The sequence below is a fragment of the Mus pahari genome, chromosome 3, assembly GCF_900095145.1.
Source record: "Mus pahari chromosome 3, PAHARI_EIJ_v1.1, whole genome shotgun sequence".
Taxonomy (NCBI): domain Eukaryota; kingdom Metazoa; phylum Chordata; class Mammalia; order Rodentia; family Muridae; genus Mus; species Mus pahari.
Window position 1 is genome coordinate 70,153,776 of NC_034592.1, and position 22,505 is coordinate 70,176,280.

At 48.8% G+C, this 22,505-nt stretch overlaps 1 protein-coding gene across 1 annotated transcript in view; it reads left to right on the forward strand.

Moving 5' to 3' along the window:
• The first annotated feature begins 6,670 nt into the window (after positions 1-6,670).
• Positions 6,671-22,505, forward strand: part of Slc43a1 (solute carrier family 43 member 1) — a 22,745-nt gene continuing 6,910 nt past the window's right edge. The window contains exons 1-8 of the mRNA XM_021193498.2: positions 6,671-6,942; positions 8,105-8,271; positions 15,536-15,713; positions 15,818-15,873; positions 15,978-16,054; positions 18,598-18,690; positions 20,364-20,497; positions 21,433-21,611. Coding sequence (XP_021049157.1) covers positions 6,827-6,942; positions 8,105-8,271; positions 15,536-15,713; positions 15,818-15,873; positions 15,978-16,054; positions 18,598-18,690; positions 20,364-20,497; positions 21,433-21,611 — 1,000 coding nt within the window. The 5' untranslated portion in view covers positions 6,671-6,826. The remainder of the gene's footprint in view (positions 6,943-8,104; positions 8,272-15,535; positions 15,714-15,817; positions 15,874-15,977; positions 16,055-18,597; positions 18,691-20,363; positions 20,498-21,432; positions 21,612-22,505) is intronic.

Below are 22,505 nucleotides of genomic sequence, written 5' to 3' on the forward strand. Positions count from 1 at the left end.
CAGCCCCTCTAAGGAAATTATATTGCAGTGACTTTGCATTTTCACACTGTCTTCTGTGTGACGTGTACAGGATGAGTTGGCTAGGGTCTTGCTGCCAGTGAACCACTGGGATGGAGTGGAGGGTCAGAGAGGTGTAGACCTCTTCAAAAGGTCTGAGAAATAAGACTGAATTAGGTCCTTTCTGTCATTGAAAGGAAGTGTAAACCCAGATCTTGCTTTGCTCGGTTATCCCAGGGTTTTTTTTTTTTTTGTAGTTTTTCGAGACAGGGTTTCTCTGTATAGCCCTGGTGGTCCCAGAACTCACTCTGTAGACCCGGCTGGCCTTGAACTCAGAAATCCACCCTGCCTCTGCCTCCTGAGTGCTGGGTTTAAAGGTGTGCGCCACCACCGCCTGGCCAGTTTTAAAAATCAGGAAATACTTCACAAAAATCTAGGCTTTGGCTACTTTTAAGAAGTTAGAAGATCTGTAAATCTGCACTACAGGCTGATAACAGCCTGTTGAAAGATGGGCAAAGCTTCAGCTCTTCATCAAAGCTCTCACCACTGGTTTCTGCTTCCTCCTCACTGGCCTGACCCAGTAAGCTCTGGTCTATGCCTTCTACTGTGAGTGTATTCCGAGGTAGGCAACTTCTAAGATCCAGGGGCCTCAGGTGATTCTGCCCAGTATTTATACTCTTATGTGGATCCCCTCCCTGGATGCGATGTGCACTAGATGAAGGTACTTCTGATAAAAAGATCATAGCTAAGGTGACAGGATACAGTTATAAAAGACTGCATGTTCTTCTTCCCTTCCTTGCTAACTCTGATCAAGCCAGCTCCCATGTTGAAAGCTGAACTGTGAAGTGGCCCCCCCGGGGTAAGCAACACTCAACATGGTAGATGTCCCACCCTGGATGTGATCCTTCCCCAGCTTGGCTTTCAGATGACAGCATCCCTGATCCATGCTTTGCAAGCCTGTGAGAGATATTGAAGGTCAGGACCCAGCCAAGTCACACCTTATCTCCTAACCTGGAGAAGCTGAGATAAAGCATTGTGTTTTGGGGGTAACTCAGCCACGGACAGCTTGTGCACATGTTGCCTGTGTACCTGAAGCAGTTGTCTGAGACTGCTGTTCACTTCACACCTATGCTAGAATGTGTTGGGTACCATTCTAGGTCCTTGGCATACATTGTGAGAAAACAGAATAAGACACTTCCCTTCTTAGAGCTTAAATTCTAGTGGGGCATGCTTTTCTGAAGGGTGGACAGCCCCTTCAGAATCTAGGGAAAGGTTCACAGCCTCTTTCAGGTCTCAAACCCTGTTAAAAATCTGACAAACGCTAAGAGTTGTTTTCTCAGTACACACTGATAGACTTGTGTAAGGGCTCTTGTAGGCCGAGCTGAGAGGGGTCTTGTGATGAGCATCGTCTTAGGTCATAGGACACAGTGGGATGGGGTTTAAAAGCCAGTTGATGGGACAAGTACTAAATCCAGGTGGTTTTATAGTTGTGAAAAACATCAGACTTTGGGCTAGGAGCTGACTAAGCCACACCCACATATATTAGCCGCTTTCTACAGCTGTGGTGAAGGAAATGACACGCCCCCCTACCCTAAGCCTATCTCTTACCCTCTAGCAGACTCCCAAGGTGCCTGAATTCCAGAAGAATAGCAGGTACACTAATTTAAAAAAATTAGTGGGTACATATGTGCACATATATCAGAAACTGGAAAAATTTGCAAGTGTTTTCACCTGCTATGGCAGCAAGCATCAGCCCACTGAGCCGTCTCTCTGTCTCTGGTACCCTTATTCTTACTTCTTCAAGGATAGAACCAGGCTACCATACTCCGAAGACAGCAGAAGGCACATCCCCCACCAGGTAATGGGTACACCATAAGCAAGTGTGCCCCTCCTCCCCTTCCCCCCATGTCCTGTAAGTTACGCACTAACAAGATTCCTTCCTTTCTTCCTCATGAAGCAAGACCTCCTATGCCCGGTCCCTGGTTGTCAGAGGGAGGCCTGTGCTGTGGCCACTCATCCATTAGGGTGCCTGGAACTTCCCTCTTCCTTTGAGACCTATAAGAAGGGACCCCTCACTTGGCCCCTTCTGTGCTGTCTGTCTACAGTGTTGGGGTCTGTGATCTTGTCATAACCCTCCCCCCCCACACACACACACATGCACACACACACACACCACTTTCCATGGCATCAATATTTCTCCTAAAATGTCTCTTACTCAGAAGGACGATCTGTCCCCAGTGTGCTCCAATAAATCAGAGGCCTCACAGTAAGTGTTTCAAAAGATGCTCAAAGAGCGTTGGGGCTGTGCAAAGGACTGTGCTCATAGTCTGGGCATTCAGAGAAGGCTACATGCTCCAAAAACGATAAACTAGCTAGCGAGATTCAAAGGGTGACTAGGATTTACCCGGCAGGGGCTCTGGAGGGTGGGAGGCAGAGGGGAGGCACATCGTGCGCCCACCCTGAGAGACACACAGTCCATCAGAGGAATCAGGCACACCTTGATGAGTTCATCACAGAACATTAAAACTCAAATGCTACAGAGACCACAAGACAAAGGGATTCACAGATGGAGTCTGGAAAGTTATTGAATCGGGCACTTATGGAAATTGCCTAACTCCACTAACAAAAGGACACGGAAGATATTTCAAAGGCCGTAGCCAGATAAAAGTATTGTTCCCAGTAGATCATGCTGGTTATATGTGTGGTCAAGTGGGGTGGAATCGGGAAGGCCAGGTTGCAAGGGTCAATTCTGGGCTCAGTGAGCAGAAGGGCGCAGGAAGGCCAGTGTATGGAAAGAAGGCAGGAGCTACAGGGTGATGCAAAGAGGGTGTCGCGGAACACAATCTGGGGTGTCTCCATTTTTGTCACCTAAGCCTGGGGAAGACCTGCTGCTGCTGTTGATCAGGCTACAATGGGAGCAAGAGAGGAAAGAGACTGGTCGCTTTACACTGCTGAGCAACCCTCAGAGCCCCAGAAGGTCCAGCAGGCCTGGAAGGGCAGCGCTCAGCCATGACCTATGCTACAACCTCCTTCCTCTGTGTGCGTCCCTGCAGCTTTTGGAACCGAATTCTGCATAGGAGGCTTCCTTCTCTTCGGGACTGATAAAGGCTGCCGAGTCTTTCCCTTAAAGCTATCTGCAGACATCAGCTTACACATTACCCTTAAAGACCATTTCCCGAGCTCCTGACTGGATCCAACCCCCCTCCCCAGTTACATTCTCCAGTTATACACTCCCACCATGGCCCTTGTTTAGCTCCCCCAAACCTCAGGTGCTCTCCTGAATAGAATCTTTAAGGTTTATTTGTATTTTTATGTGTGTTGGGTGTTTTGCCAGTAGGCATGAAGTGTATACCATATGCATGCAGAGCCTGTGGATGCCAGAAGAGGGCGCTGAGTTCCGTGAAACTAGCATCACAGAAAGTTGTGAGCAGCTATGTGGGTGGATGGAAACCCAACCCTGGTCCTCTGCAAGAGCAGCAACTACTCTTTTTTTTTTTTTTTTTTTTTTTTTTTGGTTTTTCGAGACAGGGTTTCTCTGTATAGCTCTGACTGTCCTGGAACTCACTTTGTAGACCAGACTGGCCTCGAACTCAGAAATCCGCCTGCCTCTGCCTCCCGAGTGCTGGGATTAAAGGCATGCGCCACCACGCCCGGCTGCAGCAACTACTCTTATTGGTTGAGCTGTCTCTCCACCACCATCCCACCCCCTGTTTGCTGGTCTTAGTTTTGCTCCGTAGCCCTGGCCTAGAACTAGTCTTGCCCTTGTGCCTGCCACACAGCCTTGCCTCAGCTTCTTGAGTGCAGGGTGTGTGTGTGTGTGTGTGTGTGTGTGTGTGACAGTACCTGACATTCTCCAACCTGCCATTATATAGGCTTCCTACCTACTTAAGATTTCCTTCCCAATATACCCTCCTTTCATTAAACATTAACCATGTCTGTCCCCTTCAAACAAAACCAAAAGAAGAAAAAGATGTCTGCAGATAGCTTTAAGGGAAAGACTCAGTAGCCTTTATCAGTCCTGAAAGAACTCAGTTTTTGTGTTGTTTTTACTGTAAGTATTTAGCTTCACGGAGATCATTTCAAAGTCATCCTACACTTCCTTTCCAGCTTTATTTCCTGCCACTCCCTTCTCATTTATTCAACATATGTCTAGCCGCAGTTTACTGTATGTCAGGTCTGTGATAGGCAGCAACAGCCATACAAGTCACCTACAACATGACTGGTTTTAGATCAGTGGGGGCTTCCTTAAGGGATCAGCACAGTCTTTGGGGATGGGCGGGCAGCTTCCAAATGAAGGTGAAGCTTGACAGTGCTGTGAGGATGAGTGAACTGGAAATGAAGAAGTGAATCTGCCACCCCCTACAAGAAGGAAGAGCAGGTGCAAAGCCCGGAAGGTGTGAAACCAGCTGGCCGGGCTCCGCCCCACACATCTGCTCTTAGGTGTTCTGCATATGCAAGCAGTGAACAGAACAAAGGCTCCTGACTTCACAGAGAGTCCCTAAGAGGAAGATGGGAGCATCAGATGGAACTTGGAGTAGCAAGCCTTCCAGACACAGGAGTTCATGGACACTAAAGTGGGACTCACAACCTCATTGAAACTTCAGTGCGAATGTCTGTGCTTATGTCCACAAAGCATCTTCATAAATAGTGGATTAATGTTTCAATGTGGTCATCAAGAGGTGGTGATGCTGTTGAGTTAGAACCTTTCCTGTGGGGTCCCTTGTACTGAGCTAAGGAATTTGACCCTGAGGTCAAGGGTGTAGAAGCATATATATATGCTTGTGTGTGTGTGTGTATGTGTGTAGATGTGTGTGTATGTGTGTGCATGTGTGTTTATGTGTGTGAGTGTGTATATGTGTGTATGTGTGTGCATATGCATGCATGTATGTGTGTGCATGTGTATGTGCGTGTATATGTGTGTGCGTGTGTTTATCTTTGTGAATGTGTGTATGTGTGTGAGTGTGTATATGTGTGTATGTGTGTGCATGTGTGTATGTGTATGTGTGTGCATGTATGTGTGTGTGCATGTGTGTGTGTATGTGTGTGTGTTGTCCTTCTGGATTGGAACATATTTGAGAGCTCTATTGCTCAGCCACACTCCCTACCCTGCAGCCAGTGAGGCATTTTAAGAAGTAAAACCATCAAAGGCTGACACACGCTTTTTTGCCAGAGAACTTCCCGTGCCTTTCTACTGCCAAGCTTTTGCTTTGCTGTTCCTTCACCTGGCTCACAGGAATGAAAACACCAGAAAACTTCCCAGCCAGCCCTGCCTCCAGGCTCTGTGGTCTAGCTGCAAACCTGGTTTACTCTCTGTGTGAGAACGTGTGAGGTTTGAAGCACTCTTCGATGAGCTGCATATTTAATAACTTTTGTTCTGGAAAGTGCCCATCACATCTCAGTCACTTGGCAATGTTAGCTCCTTTTTTGGTGTGGTGGTTCAGCTGCTCGGGGCTTCAGGAGCTCCTTCCTGGCTACTTTTGTGGAACTCTCTGCATCAGTTCCGGCTCCTTCAGAGCTCTGTGAAGCACACCTGTATCCTCACCTTTTTATTTTTTATTTTTTTTATTTTTTGAGACAGGGTTTCATGTAGCCCAGGCTGGCTTCTTGCAAATTGAACATGACCTTAAACTTCTCATCCCTTTGCCCCAACCTCTCAGACATGCGCCACTAACCCTGGTTTGTGCTGTACTTCAGATCAAACCTTCAGGCTTAGACACTCTAAGCAAGCATTTTACCAGCCATACCACCCACTCCCTGTCCCCAATCCCAGGGTTTCCTCTGTGTAACAACCCAGGCTGCCCTGAGATCAGGCTAGCCTCAAACTTGTGAGATCTGCCTGCCTCTCCCTCCTGAGTGCTGGAATGAAATGCATGTACCACCCACCCCTGGCCCCTCTTTTTCATTCTTAATGCACCGAGTTAACCCATACCCGTATTTTCCTTCAGCACAATTACTTCTTTAATCTGTGCCTTTGCCCAAATAAGTACTGAATACCTTCCCTGTTTTACAGATGGGGAAATTGAGGCCAGGTGGACTGAATGATTTACCAAAAGGTCAATCATTTAGCGACAGGAAGCACCTGATCACTGAATCTTGCGAAATAATGACAACAGCGGCAACAATGAACATTTATTATGCTCATCAAGTCAAGTGTACCCAGCATTAATTACTACTGCATCCTAATTCTATCTCCTCTTGACAGGCCGGCAAATGCGGTTATCCAAATTTATAGAGAAGGAAACAAGCTTTGAGAGATTAAGTTGCCCAAGGTAACTCAGGCTAGACAGCTTTCAAGATGCAGACTCTTAATTGGAGCATATAAACTCCAAAAGAGTTCCCGACTCTTGGAAAAGAATCCTTTTCGACTTCGCAGTTCAAGACCCCACCCTAGCCTTTCCAGCATCCAGTTTAACTCCAGCCAAGTTTTTGGTTGTTTTGAACAAAGATGTAGAGAATGCTGTCAAACTTTAGTTCAGGGGGTCAAAAGAGAAGCTGGGGGTCGAGAGTGGAAATTTAGGCGCCCCGGGCGTACTGGGTAAGAAGAGTATCTGGGGACCAACAGGCGAGTCACGTGTGCATGAAACTCGACCTAAGGGGTGGGGAAGGACGGGAACCCCCGCCCCCACCTTGGGGCGCTGCTCCCAACGCCTGTAAATACAGCTATCAACTCGGCAGATCCAGTAGTTCATGCCCTGGCTTCCCCGCTTCACTGATCTGTGGCGCCCGGACGGTTCCCAGATCCACTGCTTCTTTCGAGGGCGCAGACGAGGTGAGACCGGCGGGTTCTGAGGTCCGCTGGGTCTGGCACGCAGGGAAGACCCCCGCGTGGATGCGATTTGGAATTGGGATCCTGGGTCTCAGGAGATCCGGAGTGTGGAAGCGCCGGGAAGACTCTTTGTTACTCCGGGTGTCAACAGCTGCGGGAGGCAAGTTTGTCGGGGACAGGTGAGCAGCTAGCGCAGCTCAAAGTCACCCAGCCACACTTGCAGGTCCCTGTGAAGCGCCCGTTACCCGAGTCTCTGGGCACATTGTTCCCTCTGTCCGACCCCTTCATTTTTCCCCTTCTTCTCTTCCACTCTGTTTAGAACCACGGTTGTCATTATAGGATGGGACCTCGGGGATCCCTGATTCAAAAGCCCCGTTTCACAGATGAGGGGCTGGGCCACCCCCTAGAGGAGGGTCTCTTTCCCTTCCTCTTTCTTGTTTGCTCTTCTTCCCCTGATTATTTCCTCTTGGCTCGCCCGGGTCTTGCTTCGGGTCCCCGCGTCAGATCGCCTCCCTCGTTGGCGGTGGCTACCGTGGCCCTGGCGGTCTCGGGTTTCTTCTTTCCCTCTGGTAAACACACCCGCCCGCCGGCCACCCCATCCGCCTCCTTATGAAGTATGTCCTTATAAAGTCTGCAGGCACCGGACTTCCTGCCGGAGCCCAAGCCCCCTCCCAGGGACAGGGGGGCTGGCGCGTTTCCAGGCGCGCGGCGGAATGAGGGGCGCGCGGGGGCGCCACGGGGCCCGCCCAGGGTCTCCCTCCACGTGGCAGCCGTGGGATTGGCCCAGGAGACAGGACGAGCGCCGCGGGCTGTGTCAGGCGGGAGGAGGTTTTCTACCCGGGCTCTGGAGAGGAGGAGTAGAATGAAAGGCGTAACTAGAATAGAGGGTCTCGGGGTAGCCCCAGACTTCCCTTTCCGCCTCCTGCTCGCTTCTGAGAATCCGATCTGGCGCCAAGAGGCTGGCTAGCTGTGGGCCAGAGGTGGCTACAGAGCACGGTCTGCCCCTCGGTGACTTTGAGAGACTTTGGGAACTTGGGGGGGTTGTCTCCTGGAGCGGGATCGGGGCGCCCTGGCCCGGGTAGGCAAGCCCGGCAGCGCGCCAGGAAGTTGCTTCGCTCAGACCAGACCTTTCTGGTTCCTGATAGCGCCCTGCGGGCCAGTGGCGCGTTCGCTCCTGGCACTGCCAGAGCGCGCGGAGTCAGCTCCGCAGCACCGGGCTCTATGGGGCCTTCATGAAAGCACCATCTCTTTGGCTCCAGGGGTCTTAGGAGCCACCATGATGGAGTACCCTTCCCAAGGGCCGCTAGGAAGCCCTTCTCTGAGCGCTCTGTTTCTCTGCAGAGTCTCGGCCACCATGGCTCCCACGCTGAAGCAGGCGTACCGCAGGCGCTGGTGGATGGCTTGCACCGCTGTGGTGGAGAACCTCTTCTTCTCCGCGGTGCTCCTGGGCTGGGCCTCCCTGCTGATCATGCTCAAGAAGGAAGGCTTCTATTCCAGCCTGTGCCCAGGTATATCTGAGGAGGTTTTGGGGGTGGGAGGTGAAGACCGCGAGGGACGGTAGAAGGAGGAGGCAGGGTGTTGGAAAACAAGGACAGGTGGTCAGGCAGAGACAGAGCGACAAAGCAGGGCTACCCAAGACCGGAACACTGAGCAGCTAGGAACTGGACAGCCTCACTTCATGATCTCTTCAAACTTCACGTGCCACTCTATCAGGATTCTCTGATTCAGTGGTCATTAAACGCCGAAGTCCTACTAGGCATCCATATGCGGAGACTGATTGCCTATGACAACCTTCTGTCTAGAGTAGTCCGTAGACTCTTAGAAGTTCTGCACCTACCTGGATAAGGAATTCTCAAGTTAAACAGGTCTTTTGTGTGTGTGTGTGTGTGTGTGTGTGTGTGTGTGTGTGTGTGTGTGTGGTGTGTGCTAGCAAGCATTGAGCTACATCCATCACCAATACACAGAGAGTTCTTAATGAGATCAAGCAGAAGTACACAAACTGGAGTATGAATGTGAAGGACCTATACTCTTGGTCTTTTCAGGACCTTGGAGTTCCCAGTTCTACAAATCATCCCTTTTAAACGAAGTTAACAGCCTTATTTCCTCTAGAATGGATATTTGTGGAGCGTTTGTTTGTGTTTTCCACACCAATCACCTTGGTCTTGTGTAAAGTGGCCCCGACCTGGAGTGGGAATTCTAAACTCTTTGAGAACAGTTAGTGTAGCCAGAGGCTGCCTGTCTGCATCTGTCCATCAGGTCAGGGAGGGAGCGCCTCACTTGGTGGCTGGGACTTGGTGGATATTTTTCTTTTCTGGAAAGGAGAGTGTTGTGCTCAGTGAAGGGGCTGTGTGGTGTGCAGTTTGATGTCTCTCCTGTCTCTTTTCCCACATCCATGTTGTGGAAAGAAGGCCAGCAGGGATTTGAATCCCAGCTTCCATCTCATTTAACCAGTGAGTTCCTTGCAAATTGAGTGTCTCAACACACACATGAATGTCCTTCTGGCTTCTCCTGGCTCCTCAGCTCAACCTGTTGCCTCATTGCTTAGCCTGTGAGTGTGGGAGGATGGAAAACCATTTCTTTGAGGGTGGAGGTGAGGAGGTCTTGATATCTATTCTTACTTGCAGCTCCAGCTATACTGTGGGGCTGCCCCACCCCTGCCGAAGTTATCTCTAAGGAAGCAGTGGGTTGCACCCAGCTATGGCACTCTGCCCAGGTGCCTGGCCCCAGTCACGGAGGGCTGGGGCTGGAGATGATGGAGTTAGCGTGAGGCCCAGGAAGGCACGGTGGATTCCTTGAGGAAGAAGTCTGAGATGGAATGATAGGCTTGCATCTCAGAATGGTTGAGAGGACCATGTGGGTCCTTAGGGACCCCCACCCACAGGAGACTCAAATTCCTCTGAGCTTTCCCTGGAGACTAGAGAACATCATCCCTTTATTGTCTGGTGGCCTCAGTGTCTGCTATAACCCATCCAGTGGCTTCTCTCTGTCTTCTGTACCTGGAGGTAATAGGCTTTCGATAAGAATTTTTTAGCAGAAATTGATTTACCTTGTACATTTTGATGATGTTTGATAAATATATACACTCTAGTAATTATCACAAGTCAATATTTACAACATTTCTACCACCCCCAGAACTTTTAAGGGCCTGTGATACGAATAAATCTCTCATTTGTAACATACAATATAATAGCTTCAAAAATATCCAATATTTCACAGTCACCCCCACAAATTTTAGAGCATATATGTATCCCCAAAAGCAACACTGTACCATTACCAACACCAGCTCTCCGTTCTCTCTCTAGGCAACCACTTGTCTGCTTTCTATCAGAGACTGGCTGTGACAAATACCAGCTACACCTATTTGGAACGTTTTCTATAAATGGAATTTTGTCCTTTGTGGCTGATTTCTTTCACTTGCATAATGGTTTTTTTGTTTTTGTTTTTTTTTTTTTTTTTTTTAGGTTCATCCTTGTTCCACATATAAGCCTTGTTTTTGTTTTTGTCTTTGTTTTTGTTCTTAATAGCAGAGTAGTTCTCTATCATGTGGACTGACTGCATTTTCTTCATTAGTTAATGGCCATCTGGGTTATTAAGGCTAATAAATACTCCCATGTTTATGTATTTATTTTGGAGTGGATTTGCTGGGTCATGAAGGTAACTTTAATGTTTTCCAAAATGATAACCACATTTTAAATTCTCACCAGCAGTGCATGAGGGATTCTGGTACTCCACAACCTCAACCTCAGCTTTGGTTGTTGACTGTCTTTTTTTTTTTTGGCTGTCTTTTAAAATTTGCATTTCCCTAATGGCTACTGAGGTTGAATGTTTTTTTCATGTGTTTTTGTTGGCATATTCTCTGGAATAACATCTAGTCAGCTTCTTCTTCCCCTTTTAAGTTGTGCTATTTGCTTGTTTATTTATTCAGAGATTGGACCCTGGGCCTTATACTGCTAAGCAAATGCACAGTCTACTGCTGAGCCATACGCCTAGGTCTTTCTTTTTCATTATTGACCTGTCAGAGTTCTTTACCTGATCTAGGTCCTTCATATAGTTTTCTTTCTTTTCTTTTTTTTCTGGTGTGTATCCTTTTTAATGTTGATAAAATTTCATTTGCCTAATTTTTATTCTGCTGCACCATCCTGTTTAAGAAGCCGTTGGCTAAATTTGAGGTCACAGAAATTTGCACCTGTGTTTTCTTAGTTTTGTGGTTTGGGCTTTTAAGTGTTGATCCTTAGTCTTATGAAGTCCTGACTTGATGTTTTGAGTTACTTGAAAGTGGGTGTGTGGTTGGGTCTGGCTGTTTCTGATCACTAGTGGTGAACTAAGTGAACTCTTGTCCTTTCCCCCAGAACATATTTGTGCACTTTTGGAAAGGACATCAATGCTGAGCATCTCTCTCTCCCCGCCTCCTCGAGCAAGGGGCCATGCAGGCTGACGGATAGGATGGGTGTTTTCTGTTCTGTCTTGCTCGTGCTATCTGATCATAAACAGCCCTTTCTTCTTCCTGGTGCCTCATTCATCATGAGTCTTCCCTGACATTTCTAGGAGATGCAATCTCACAGCAAACTTGGCTCTTACAATCTCTCTGTCCCCTCTTCCATTATGCCTTCTGCCTCAGGTCCAGGAGTTGTATGGTAGATGTATCCGTTGGGACTGGGTACCACACGCATACTTGCCCTCTGCGTTCTGAATGGTTGTGATTTTCTTTAATGGTCTCCATCTGAATAGTTGTTAGTTTTCTGTCACAGAGCCATGCAAGTCTCAAATGATATTGTTTAAGAAACAGTTGAAGAACTCAGCAAATGTGAAGCTCATTACTGAGGTTGACATTTGTGTCATCTTTGGGGTTCCTTGGTCTCCCCGCTATTTATCTTACTCCAGGGTAAGAGCTAATGGGAACTGTTACTCAAAATTTAATCAGGGCCATTTCAGTTTGTAACACACTAACAAAGTAACAAAAGAATGCTAATGGTTGTTTAATATTTACTGTTTGTTAGATCTTTAGATCTCATTTTAAATCTGTGATGTCAGTATTATTATAACCCCATTTCGGGGGACAGAAAACCAAAACTAGGAGATGTGATGTGCCTACAGTCACTCAGCTGGTAAGGAGAGCAAGGACTACTGCTGAGGCTCAAGTGTCTCCTTAACAAGTGCGACACTGTGGGCTCTATCCCCACATCCTCCTTTGTGAGGAGGGCACAAAGTGACCATAGGAAGCCTCATGGGAAAAGCTCAAGTGTCCCAACCACTGATGGCTGAGGACTGATCTAGAGCAGTCCAGCTGTCTTAGATACTGTTCTTGGTGTGAAGAAACACCATATCCAAGGCCTCAAGGCCTGGCTCCAGGCACCCACCTCCAAATCCTTCCTAAGCAGTTCTACCAACCTGGAGTCAAACATTCAAATACCATTCTCATTCAAACCACCACATGTCATCCTCTGCCCCCCATAGGCTTATAGCCATATCATAATACAAAATACATTTAGTCCAAAGTCCCCATAGTCAATAACACTCTCGATACTTAAAAAAAAAAAAAAAAGTCCCTTCGGAGGCTTGGCAATCTCTTAACTGTAACCCCTGTCAAAATCAAAAATCAAATTACATGATTCAACATACAATAGCACAGACTATATACATTACCATTCCAAAAACGGGATATAAGGGTACTGAGGAAATACTAGACCAAAGCAGGAAACGGAACAGGGCAAACTCTAATCCTGTTACTCCATGTCAGTTATCAAAGGCTCTTCAGATCTCCCACCCCTTCCAGCTTGGTTGACTGCAACATACTTCTCTCTCTTGGACTTGTTCCACAGCCTGTTAGTGGCTCTCCTTGGCAGACATCCCATGGTTTATCCACTATCTTGGGGTCTCCAGTGCAATCGAGGCTTCACCTTCACAGCTCCATGAAATGGTCTCTCTGGGCCTCCACACACCTGGTCTCAGTGACTTTCCTTAACTGAAGAGGAAGATTCCATAGACTCTTTACAGTTATCCTTCTTTAACCAGGAGGTTGAAGTTGCCAAGTTCTGTTGCCCGGTGGGGCTGGAATCTGGGCCTCTGCTGGTGCATAAACTTGGACTCTGATGTTTTTTAGGTATCAAACCCCTCAGGTCTTTTCCCTTCACCGGCTGCAGGATTGGCTGGGTAGGACCTCACTCTGCGGAGACCACTCTCTCTCTCTCTCTCTCTCTCTCTCTCTCTCTCTCTCTCTCTCTCTCTCTCNCTCTCTCTCTCTCTCTCTCTCTCTCTCTCTCTCTCTCTCTCTCTCTCTCTCTTTCCCCATTTAGCATCAGGTCTTTCATTAAACTTCTTATCTCAGAGCACTGGACTTGGCTCCAACATTACCTTCCCTGGGGCCATAGACAAGACCTTTCCAGCTAGAACTTTGTCCTGAGGTGCTTGGGTGGTGTAACCGTGTCACCAGCAGGAAAGTCTAAGAGGAAGCAAAGATGGATTAGGAGATTGTTCTGAGTTTGAATTGGAGCCCAATGTAGGCTGCTGGGTGGCGGAGTGCTCTTGCTTCTGGAAACCTCATCATCTGTAATCAAGACCGCTGTACTAACTCTTTAGGGTTGTTGTAAAGATTAACGGAGATTTTGCTTGAACAACCTGGCACAAAGCGGGTGTTAGCTTGGCCTTCTATTATGGAAGACTTAAAGGCAGGGACAGTCTCTTAACTCGGAGGCTACACATTCAAGTGTCATATAAGGGCAGGCAGATGATAATAAAGGCAGCAAGCAGAGCAGGGTTAAGACAGCCAGCCTCTGGGAGCTGTGAGATAGACATCAACCTATCCAAGAAGGACAGCCCTAGCAAGAGAGGAGGCCACCTCTTCAGCAGGAACAGCTAGATCTTCCTGACTTTTCCTCCCTCCACTCTCTCTTTCTCCATCTCTTTCTTCTATGTTGCTCAGGTTTGGCCCAGAGCTCCTGTGTCCAATGGCTTTTACCTCAGCCTCCTGAGTAGCAGGGGCTGTGGTTGCATCCTACCGTGCCCAGCGAGGGCCCAGATTGTTAATGAACTAGAAGACTGGATTTTAACTTAAAGTGACACTCAGCCCAATTTCCTGCCAGCCCAGCACAACAGGGACAGGGAGAGAATCAGTGGTCATGTGTTTGTGGCCTTGGGTCTGACTTGCCTTTCTCTAATACAATGCTGGCGTACAGCAAATGTCTAGTAATCAGGTGTAGCATAAACCCATATGGACAAACCCAGTGGTGAAGTGGATGGTGATCATGAAGATAGTTAAGTAAGAGGGTTAGCATGGCCCTCGAAGGCTGAGTGGTCTAACCCCCTCCCACTTCCTCCAGGTACTTTAGCCCTTTCCCTAGCCTCCCAGGTAGTTGGTACTGCCCAAGGCAGTTCCTTTCTTGGTAGCCTGCTTTTATGATGCACGCTTTATGTTCTTTTTTATGTTAACACACAGATCATTACCTCATGCTACCTGTAGGTCCTTTGGCAGTTTAAGGCAACTTGATGCTAAGGGTCAATAACCACCCTCTTTTCCAGCACCTAGGAACAATCGTATCCTTCCATTCTCCTTAAAGAACTCATTACTTTTGTATTTTTAGTTAATGATTCTCTGTCTGTCTGTGTCACTGTCTGTCTGTCAGTTAGTCTGTCTGTCTGTCTGTCTGTCTGTCTGTGTCTCTGTTTCTGTTTCTGTCTCTGTCTCTTTCTCTCTCTCAAGGCAGAGTCTCATGCATAGCTCAGGCTGGCCTGGAACTCACTATGTAGCTCAGGCTGACCTCAAGGCAATCCCATGTCAGCCCCTTGAGAACTGGGAATTCATGCTTATAAACAGTTCACCTCACCCTTTAAATCAGTATCCGTTTGTTCCCCGCGATGAGCCTTTTGCAGAGCTTCTAGTCTTAGGGAACGATCTTGTGGGTCTGGGCTCAACCTCACTGTCAGCTATTTCAAGAGCTTTGGAATGTGCCTCAACCCTTTCCCCTGGGCCAGGAACTCTGCAGAGCTCTCTTCACTATTTCCAGCAGTGGCTGCTCATTCTCTGCCCTTGTGAGCAGACAAGGGGCCTGGGGCACAGAGTAAGAGAGTTTCCCAGGTCAAGACGCCATAGCTAGTCAGGTAGACGATGGGAATGAAGACCCTGTTTGGCCTGTCTCCCAGGTAATGGTAATGCCTTGTTTTCCTCTGACACCACTGCCCAGAAACAACCACCTCGAGGCTCACTGCACAGAGTTAAGCAAAGTCACCCTCTTTCCCCTTCACTCTACCTTGTTTACAGTTGAGCTCAGCCCTCAGAAGGCAACACATTGGTGTCTTCATGTGGGGGATGGGATGTTAATGAACTCTTGGGGGCTTGTTGTGACTTACAGGGTCTGTGCAGAACAGTGCCTGGAACATAGTTAAGTGCTAAATAATATGAGCTATTACTATCATAATATCATTTACTGAGAAGGTGTCTACTTTTTATGTGCATTCTTATTGCGTGCATTAAAGAACCAGTCACTGACTTGGGGTGCTCCCCATTGGTGCTCTCCAGTGACTATTATAACTTTATATGCTATGATCCACTTTCTCAACTGAGCTAGCTGTAGCCTCACACTGAGAATGTATGTGCGTCTCCCAGGGCCAGACGCTAATGACTGTCAGTCAGGAACTCTTTTCCCACCCCAGACAGAGCATATTACTTCCAGAGACACCTGGTTGGTCCAAGCCAGAGGCCTGGATTGGAAGGCAGGACCTCTGGGCTGGGCTTCCTGATTCTGTTGCGTGTGCTGAGCCCTTCCTTTCCTTCCTCAGCTGAGAACAGGACCAATACCACCCAAGATGAACAGCATCAGTGGACAAGCTGTGACCAGCAGGAAAAGATGCTCAATCTGGGCTTCACCATTGGCTCCTTCCTGCTGAGTGCTACCACACTGCCTCTAGGGATTCTCATGGATCGATTTGGGCCCAGGCCCCTGCGCCTGGTGGGCAGGTGAGGTGGCTGGGTTGTGGGGAGATGCAGGGCTAGGAAGGTGATGCAGAGGAAGGGGGGCCAAAAAAAAAAAAATCATGCCCCACGTTTCTGTGTCTTTGCAGTGCCTGCTTTGCCGCATCCTGCACTCTCATGGCCTTGGCCTCCCGGGACACCGAAGGTAAGCCGCCTGCCTTCGTGTGCCTTCTCTAGAACACGGGCAAGATGAAGGTGGACTCCCGTGGCCCCACAAATGCCCTCATCTACCCTTCTTTCTCTTCCCAGTTTTGTCCCCGTTGATATTCCTGGCACTGTCCTTGAATGGGTTTGCTGGCATCTGCCTAACGTTTACCTCACTGACTGTGAGTATTACTGATTTGCCCTGGCTCCTTTCCAGACACCTGGGAGTGGGTGGGGTTAGAAATGAGTGAGAGGGGGCTGAAGAGATGGCTCAGCAGTTCAGAACATTTGCTGTTCTTCCAGAGGACCAGACTGGGTTGTCAGCACCCCCCAGGCCTCTAGCTCATAACTGCCTGTAACTCAAGCAGCAGAGGAACTAATACCCTCTTCCGGCGTCTGAGGGGACAGCACACAGGCACACCAGGCACGCTCATACACACAAATAAAAAGAACTTTAGAATCACAAGAAAGAATGAGTGTCTCAGATCAAGTGCTGTGTGTGAGACTATGTAAGTGGGGAGCTGAGGGTAGGCACGGGGCAGTGCGTGGGTGAGACTTTGTGTGTGTACTGAGCCTGTATTGTCAGTTGAGATCAGTTCCCGCACTGAGCCTACAGTACAAACAGGACTATGTCCTCACCTTCCAGAAGCTTCCATATGGGGGACTAGGGAGGGGTGGAACAGAAAACCCAATAAGCAAGCAAACTAATAAATCATGTCAGCAGTCATAAATACTGGGAAGAGAACTCAACTGGGTAATGTGGTCCTGAGAGCCAAGGAGCAGCTGAGCCGAGGGGACCTTTGCCACATTACAGGGGAGTGAGTATGTGTTAAAGGGCTTGTGTGAAAATGCATCTGTGAGCCTGGACTGTGTGAATTTGCCAATAGTTGACTGTCTTCGACCTACAAGACTAACCCTTTCATGTGGCTCAACCGATTACGTCTCTGTGTGTTTGTTTTACTCTATATGTCTATGTATGTTTGTGGGTATAAGGGTTAAAAGTTCAGCAGGGTGGGGGTGGGTAGGAAATTTCTTGTTGGGCCTTTTTTTTTCTTTTCTTTTTGGTTGTTTATCTCTGATGCGGCCAAACTGGGTGTTTTGGCCGAATTTCTCATCCCAGCAGCTGCCTCTAACTGCAGCTGGGGACATTTCACAACTTTCAAGGAAGCTGATCCCTTCTGACCCACCCCTCAGTGCGGCAACCCTTTCCCGCTGTGCACATTGGCTCAGGTCTCTAAATCTCTTCTGGGGCTGGAACAGGAGGCTTGACCTGGACCCTGCCCGGGGTTGTAGAGGGGATTGGAAGGCCAGACAGTCTGTACTCCTCAGCGGTCACATCGCCTTGGTAATATCCAGCCAATGGTGGGGCCTGACGCCGGCCCCACCCCGCCCCACCACTTGTTGGCCCTGCCTCCTGCTGACAAGCCTAACCAAGAGCCTTTTACTGTTGCAGACTGCCCGTGGGCTCTAACTACTGTCAGTAGGCTACCTCCAGGGTCACCTGTGGTTAGCTCTTGCCAGTGCCAGGCTTAGACAGAGCCTCTTTTACCCTTTCGGTAAAGGAATCATTTCCTGGTGTCCTTGACAGTGTACACAACAGATAGAGGGCGCTAGGAAACCTTGTTCTAATGGGAGCCTATTTTGTCTCCCTGACCGGTCTCTTGGTGTCAGCGACAGCTCCTTTCTCTGTTTAAATGCTTTCCCCCTCATCGGTATTTGAGGTCTTTCGACCGAGCCTCTGTTCTGGTGGAGAGGTTTTAGTCTCCGTGTGGTATCTAAGGTCCTATCCTATGGCGTCTAACACTGGAAGACGGTGGTGTGAAGGGAGGACTTTGCTTTCTCTTCCCCGGGGGGCCTGGTTCACTGTCAGTGAGCAGAACAGATGATGGAGGAATTCATTACTGGTTGGCATTCCGGGCCTGCTCTGCTTGTCAGAGCCACCTCAGCCTCGTTCTTACCTTCGCGCTCTTTCCCATGATTTACCCCTGCTCAGCAGAACCTGTGGGCTATGGTATTTGGGCCTCGGAGAAGATTAAAGGTCACCTTTGTTTTAGAGGGTTCTCCACAGCCGCAGCCTTTACGGGGCCAGGAGGAAGTTGTGAACGTGAGCGGGTTTTCTTTCCTTCACAGCTTCAGCATTCTCACTTTGGAAATGAGTTGGACTACGTCGGTGTTTTTTAATTTTTATTTTCTATTTATGTTATACATATGTGTGTTTTTGTCTGCACGTATGTCGGTGTATCACGTGCGTGCCTGTTGCCTTGCAGAGGCCAGAAAAGGCTGTCAGGAACTAGAGTTGTAAACAGTTTAGAGAAACTGCGTGGTGCTGGACATTGAGCGTCTGTGAGCTCTGCTGTCCTTAGATCAGTGTTTAACACCTGCTCCAGCAGATTATTCAGAATAAAAGTGTCACTGAATAAAAGGGGCTCCATGAGCAAAAAACCCAGGTAGCCTTGGGATGAGGCAAAGTTAAAACTTCTCTCTAAGGATATTTCTGGAACACTTGTTAGGTGTCCAAGCATGTTGAGAGTATGATAGAGCCGCCAGAATGAAAACATTCCCCAAGGGGTTTTACCTTGGGACTCTTCTGTAGGTCTCCTGGAGCCGCCATTCCTGGAGGCCACTTTGAGAAACAACTCCGAGCTTTCCTACAGAGTGCTAAGAGAGGGAGTCTCGGATGATATTAGCATCTCACCGGCTCATAAGAGTTGTTCTTCTCCTTCAGCTGCCCAACATGTTTGGGAATTTGCGATCCACTTTCATGGCCCTCATGATTGGTTCCTATGCGTCTTCTGCCATCACGTTCCCTGGAATCAAGGTATGGCACTTTTCGTAGGGCTGGGGAAGGCTGGGTTGTCTCCCCGCACCCCCTTCACTGTGTGTTTGTCTGTGTGCACATTACAGTTGGGCTCTTCCATGCTTAGAGCAGCAGAGGTTGATGTGGGGTCTTAGTCTCTTGCTCTCCATCTTCTTTTCTGTCCTTGTTTTTGTTCTGTTTTGTTTTGTTTTGTTTTGTTTTGTTTTTGAGACAAGGGTTTCTCTGGTTAGCCTTGGCTGTCCTAGAACTCACTCTGTAGACAACAAGACCTCAAACTCATAGAGATTCACCTGCCTTTGCCTCCCAAGTGCTGGGATTAAAGGTGTGCCCCGACCCCCCACCCCACCCCCTGCTCGACTCCATCTTATTTTCTTATTTTCTCACTGAACAAGAAGCTTGCAGTTCTAACAGGCCAGTAAGCCTACCGGGATCTGCTTGTTTCCACCTCACAGCCCATCCTGGGTGGCAGACGTGTGCTGCCACATCCCACCTTTGCTTATGTGACAGAGATCCAAACTTTACCCACTGACCCACTTCCCTACTCCTCTGTGCTCTCTTTTTGCTTTGCCACAGGAAAATTGGATGGGGCAGGGTAAGTGGTGGTGTTAAGTCCAGAAGGCCAGCTATTTTGGCTAAACTTCCCTGCTGGAGAGGCTGGGTAACTTAACCTTAGGTTACAAAGCATGTCTGTGCCACAGTAGATAGATCTCGGTCAGGCCAGCCTGGGGGACCTGGGAGAGGAAAGATTGAGCTTTAAACTTGGAGTGGGCTAGAGGACCTGGCTTCTTCCTCCATCAAGTGGACTCTTTCCATGGGACCATTCTTCAGAGTTGACCTTGGGCAGTTTGTTGCTTTCATGGGCATTTTTACTTACCTCCTTGTGACCTTGAGGAGTGTCATTTGTCACCCCTACATGCTTAAGGGATGCTGTCTAGAGAGGCTCCGTCTTGCCACCAGAAGGAAAGAGCCCAAGTCCCATGCTCCTGGAAGAGGTGGAGGTTCCCCCCACACCTTGACCAGAGCGCTCAGCAGGAGGCTGTTAGGGAGACCAATTGGAGACAGTTCTCTTATCAGAGGGGCTGGCCCATTTGCACAAGAGCCCAAGCAGTTCGGAACCTATTTGTTCTGGGATTAAAATCTTGCCAGATTACCCCACCTTCCTACCTGTGTGTGTCTGTGTGCTCTTGGGAACCTTGAGATAAGGCTTCTCGGGTTGGATTTACCTCTCCATGAGGAAATTTGGTAGCCAGGGGAAGGGTAAGCTTGGAGCATTAATTTCCCTTGAGCATATGATATGAAATAACATTTGTGTGTGTGTGTGTGTATGTGTGTGTGTGTGTGTGTGTGTGTGTGTGCGCGTGAGTGTGAATAATTTTTACGGAGTCATGGGCAAAAATTGGCATTCCTTTCCAAGGTAGTAGTTGAGAGTCCCAAGGCTTGTTCCAAGGGGCAGGCACCTTCAGTACTTTTAAAGAATGGCTCCACGCTCCTTTAATGGAGCTTGGGTGAAGAAAGGGAATGGCCGGTGTTCTGGGTCTTACTTTTGATTTTTGGCTTTGGTTTCCCCACCTTCAAATTGGGTATAAGGAGCGGGATGCAAGGCTCCAATCCTCCAAAGCCTTTGTGGGGACCGGGCAAGCTGGCTTCCTCCATAGCCTGTCCTTCCCCAACAGCTGATCTACGATGCTGGAGCCCCCTTCACCGTCATCATGTTCACATGGTCTGGCCTGGCCTGTCTTATCTTTCTGAACTGTGCTCTCAACTGGCCTGCAGAAGCCTTTCCTGCCCCTGAGGAAGTTGACTACACGTGAGAGGCTGGGAGAGGAGGTTGGAGTGTGAAGCGGATCCCCGACCCCTGACCCCTGACCCCTGACCCCTGACCCCTGCTGTAGAGGGTTGAGGCCAGGCCTTAGATGATGTGATTGACAGAATTGGCTTTGGCTTTAGACATGGGTTTGGAATTCAGTTTTGCAAATGGCCTCAGATTTCCCAGCTCTGCTTTTGCACCTGAGCCACCTGTTTGCAGATGTGTGTGTGTGTGTGTGTGTTTTAACTAGTAGAGCTAGCACATACTAGGTGGTTAACATGTACTTTTTACTATTAATGGTAGTATTCTCTTTGGCTTTGGAGGAAATGGTCAGAGTAGGAGACCCCACCACCAACCCTGAAATAGTGTTAAATGTTACATGGACCAAAAGAGGAGGCTGCCAAGAAATTTAACGTACTGTTTTTGGTTGGGGGGTGGGGGTGGGAGTCAACCTGATTGAGAGCTTTCCCCAGCCCCCTTTCAATTCAGCAGCAGCCAGAGGTGGTTCTGCACAGCCTAGCACATATGTGTGGTCAAGTCGCTGCCATTCATTGAGTAACTACTGTATGTACTGTATGCCAAATAGCTGTAGGATGTAGATGCTATTACCAGCTCTGCTGATGACAAAGGGACTTGATGAAGGAAGGTCCTAGCACTGAAGAGGTGACTTGAAGTTTGGAGGGGACCAGGCTGAGCCAGTGTCCGCGGTTGTTCTGGCCCCTCTTTCATGAGCATAGACCAAGAATACTCACCTGCCCTTCATTTACTGGGCATCTATCCGTGTGAGCAGCTGCTTAAGTTAGGCTCTGAGCAAGGGAGACAGCAACAGGGAGCCTATGTCAGGGCCAGATAAAGGAGTGCGGGGATGGTGCCTAGACCTTGACATTAGACTCTGCACAGCTAGCTCTCACACACTCTGGTCTGACTGTTGCCAGGAAGAAGATAAAACTCGTTGGGTTAGCCTTGGACCACAAGGTCACAGGCGACCGCTTCTACACCCATGTAACCATCGTGGGTCAGCGGCTGAGTCAGAAGTCCCCCAGCCTGGAGGAGGGGGCTGACGCCTTTATTTCATCCCCGGATATCCCTGGTACCTCAGAAAAGCCTCCTGAAAGTGAGTGTCTTGTCAGGTTTCTAACCATGTTGGGCAGGGAGGGTGCAATGTCACCCCTCCTTGGTTTTCATAATACCATCTACGGATGTTGCGGATGGGGACATCAAAGCTCATGGGAAGTTCAGATTCAGGGGTACCCCGCTGGGCCCTCTGGAGGAGGGGAGGAGGAGCTTCCAGCATAGGGCAAATCTCATGAGCTCTGAGGCAGCTGGGTCTTTGCCCCAACCCACCTGGAACCAATCTCCATGCCTGTTGCATCAGGCACCACCAAGTCAGAGAGCTTGCAGGGAGGGCCTTCCGATGTCTGGCAGACTTCTACCCCCTGCTGGCCGCAGGCGGAGATGCACAAAGCTGAAGTTCATTTCCAAAGTTACCTTAGCGCTCTCCCTCTGGGCCTCAGCTCCACGATTGGGAGCATGGGCTCTGGAGTGAGAAGGTGAGAGTTTGAGTCCTGCTCTCCATTGAATGACATTGCACGCTGGTCCTCACCCTGGCCTTCTTCACGCCTTAAATCATCGTCCAGCGAGGATTGCCTGACTCAATGGGCAGGGAAGCTCTTCACGTGGTGCACAGTGGGTCCAGCCATAATAGTAATTCTCCCCACTGCCCGTCCTTACAGGAGGAATGCTTAAGAGTAGGAGCCTGATCCAGGTCCCCCTGCCATTCAGGCTAATCATTTATTTGTCTGAGCAGCAGTTTCCTCACTGTGGGAAGGCCTATCTCAAAATAAAATTAAATTAAATAAATAAAAAAAAAAAGGTTGTTGCCGGGCGTGGTGGCGCACGCCTTTAATCCCAGCGCTCGGGAGGCAGAGGCAGGCGGATTTCTGAGTTCGAGGCCAGCCTGGTCTACAAAGTGAGTTCCAGGACAGCCAGGACTACACAGAGAAACCCT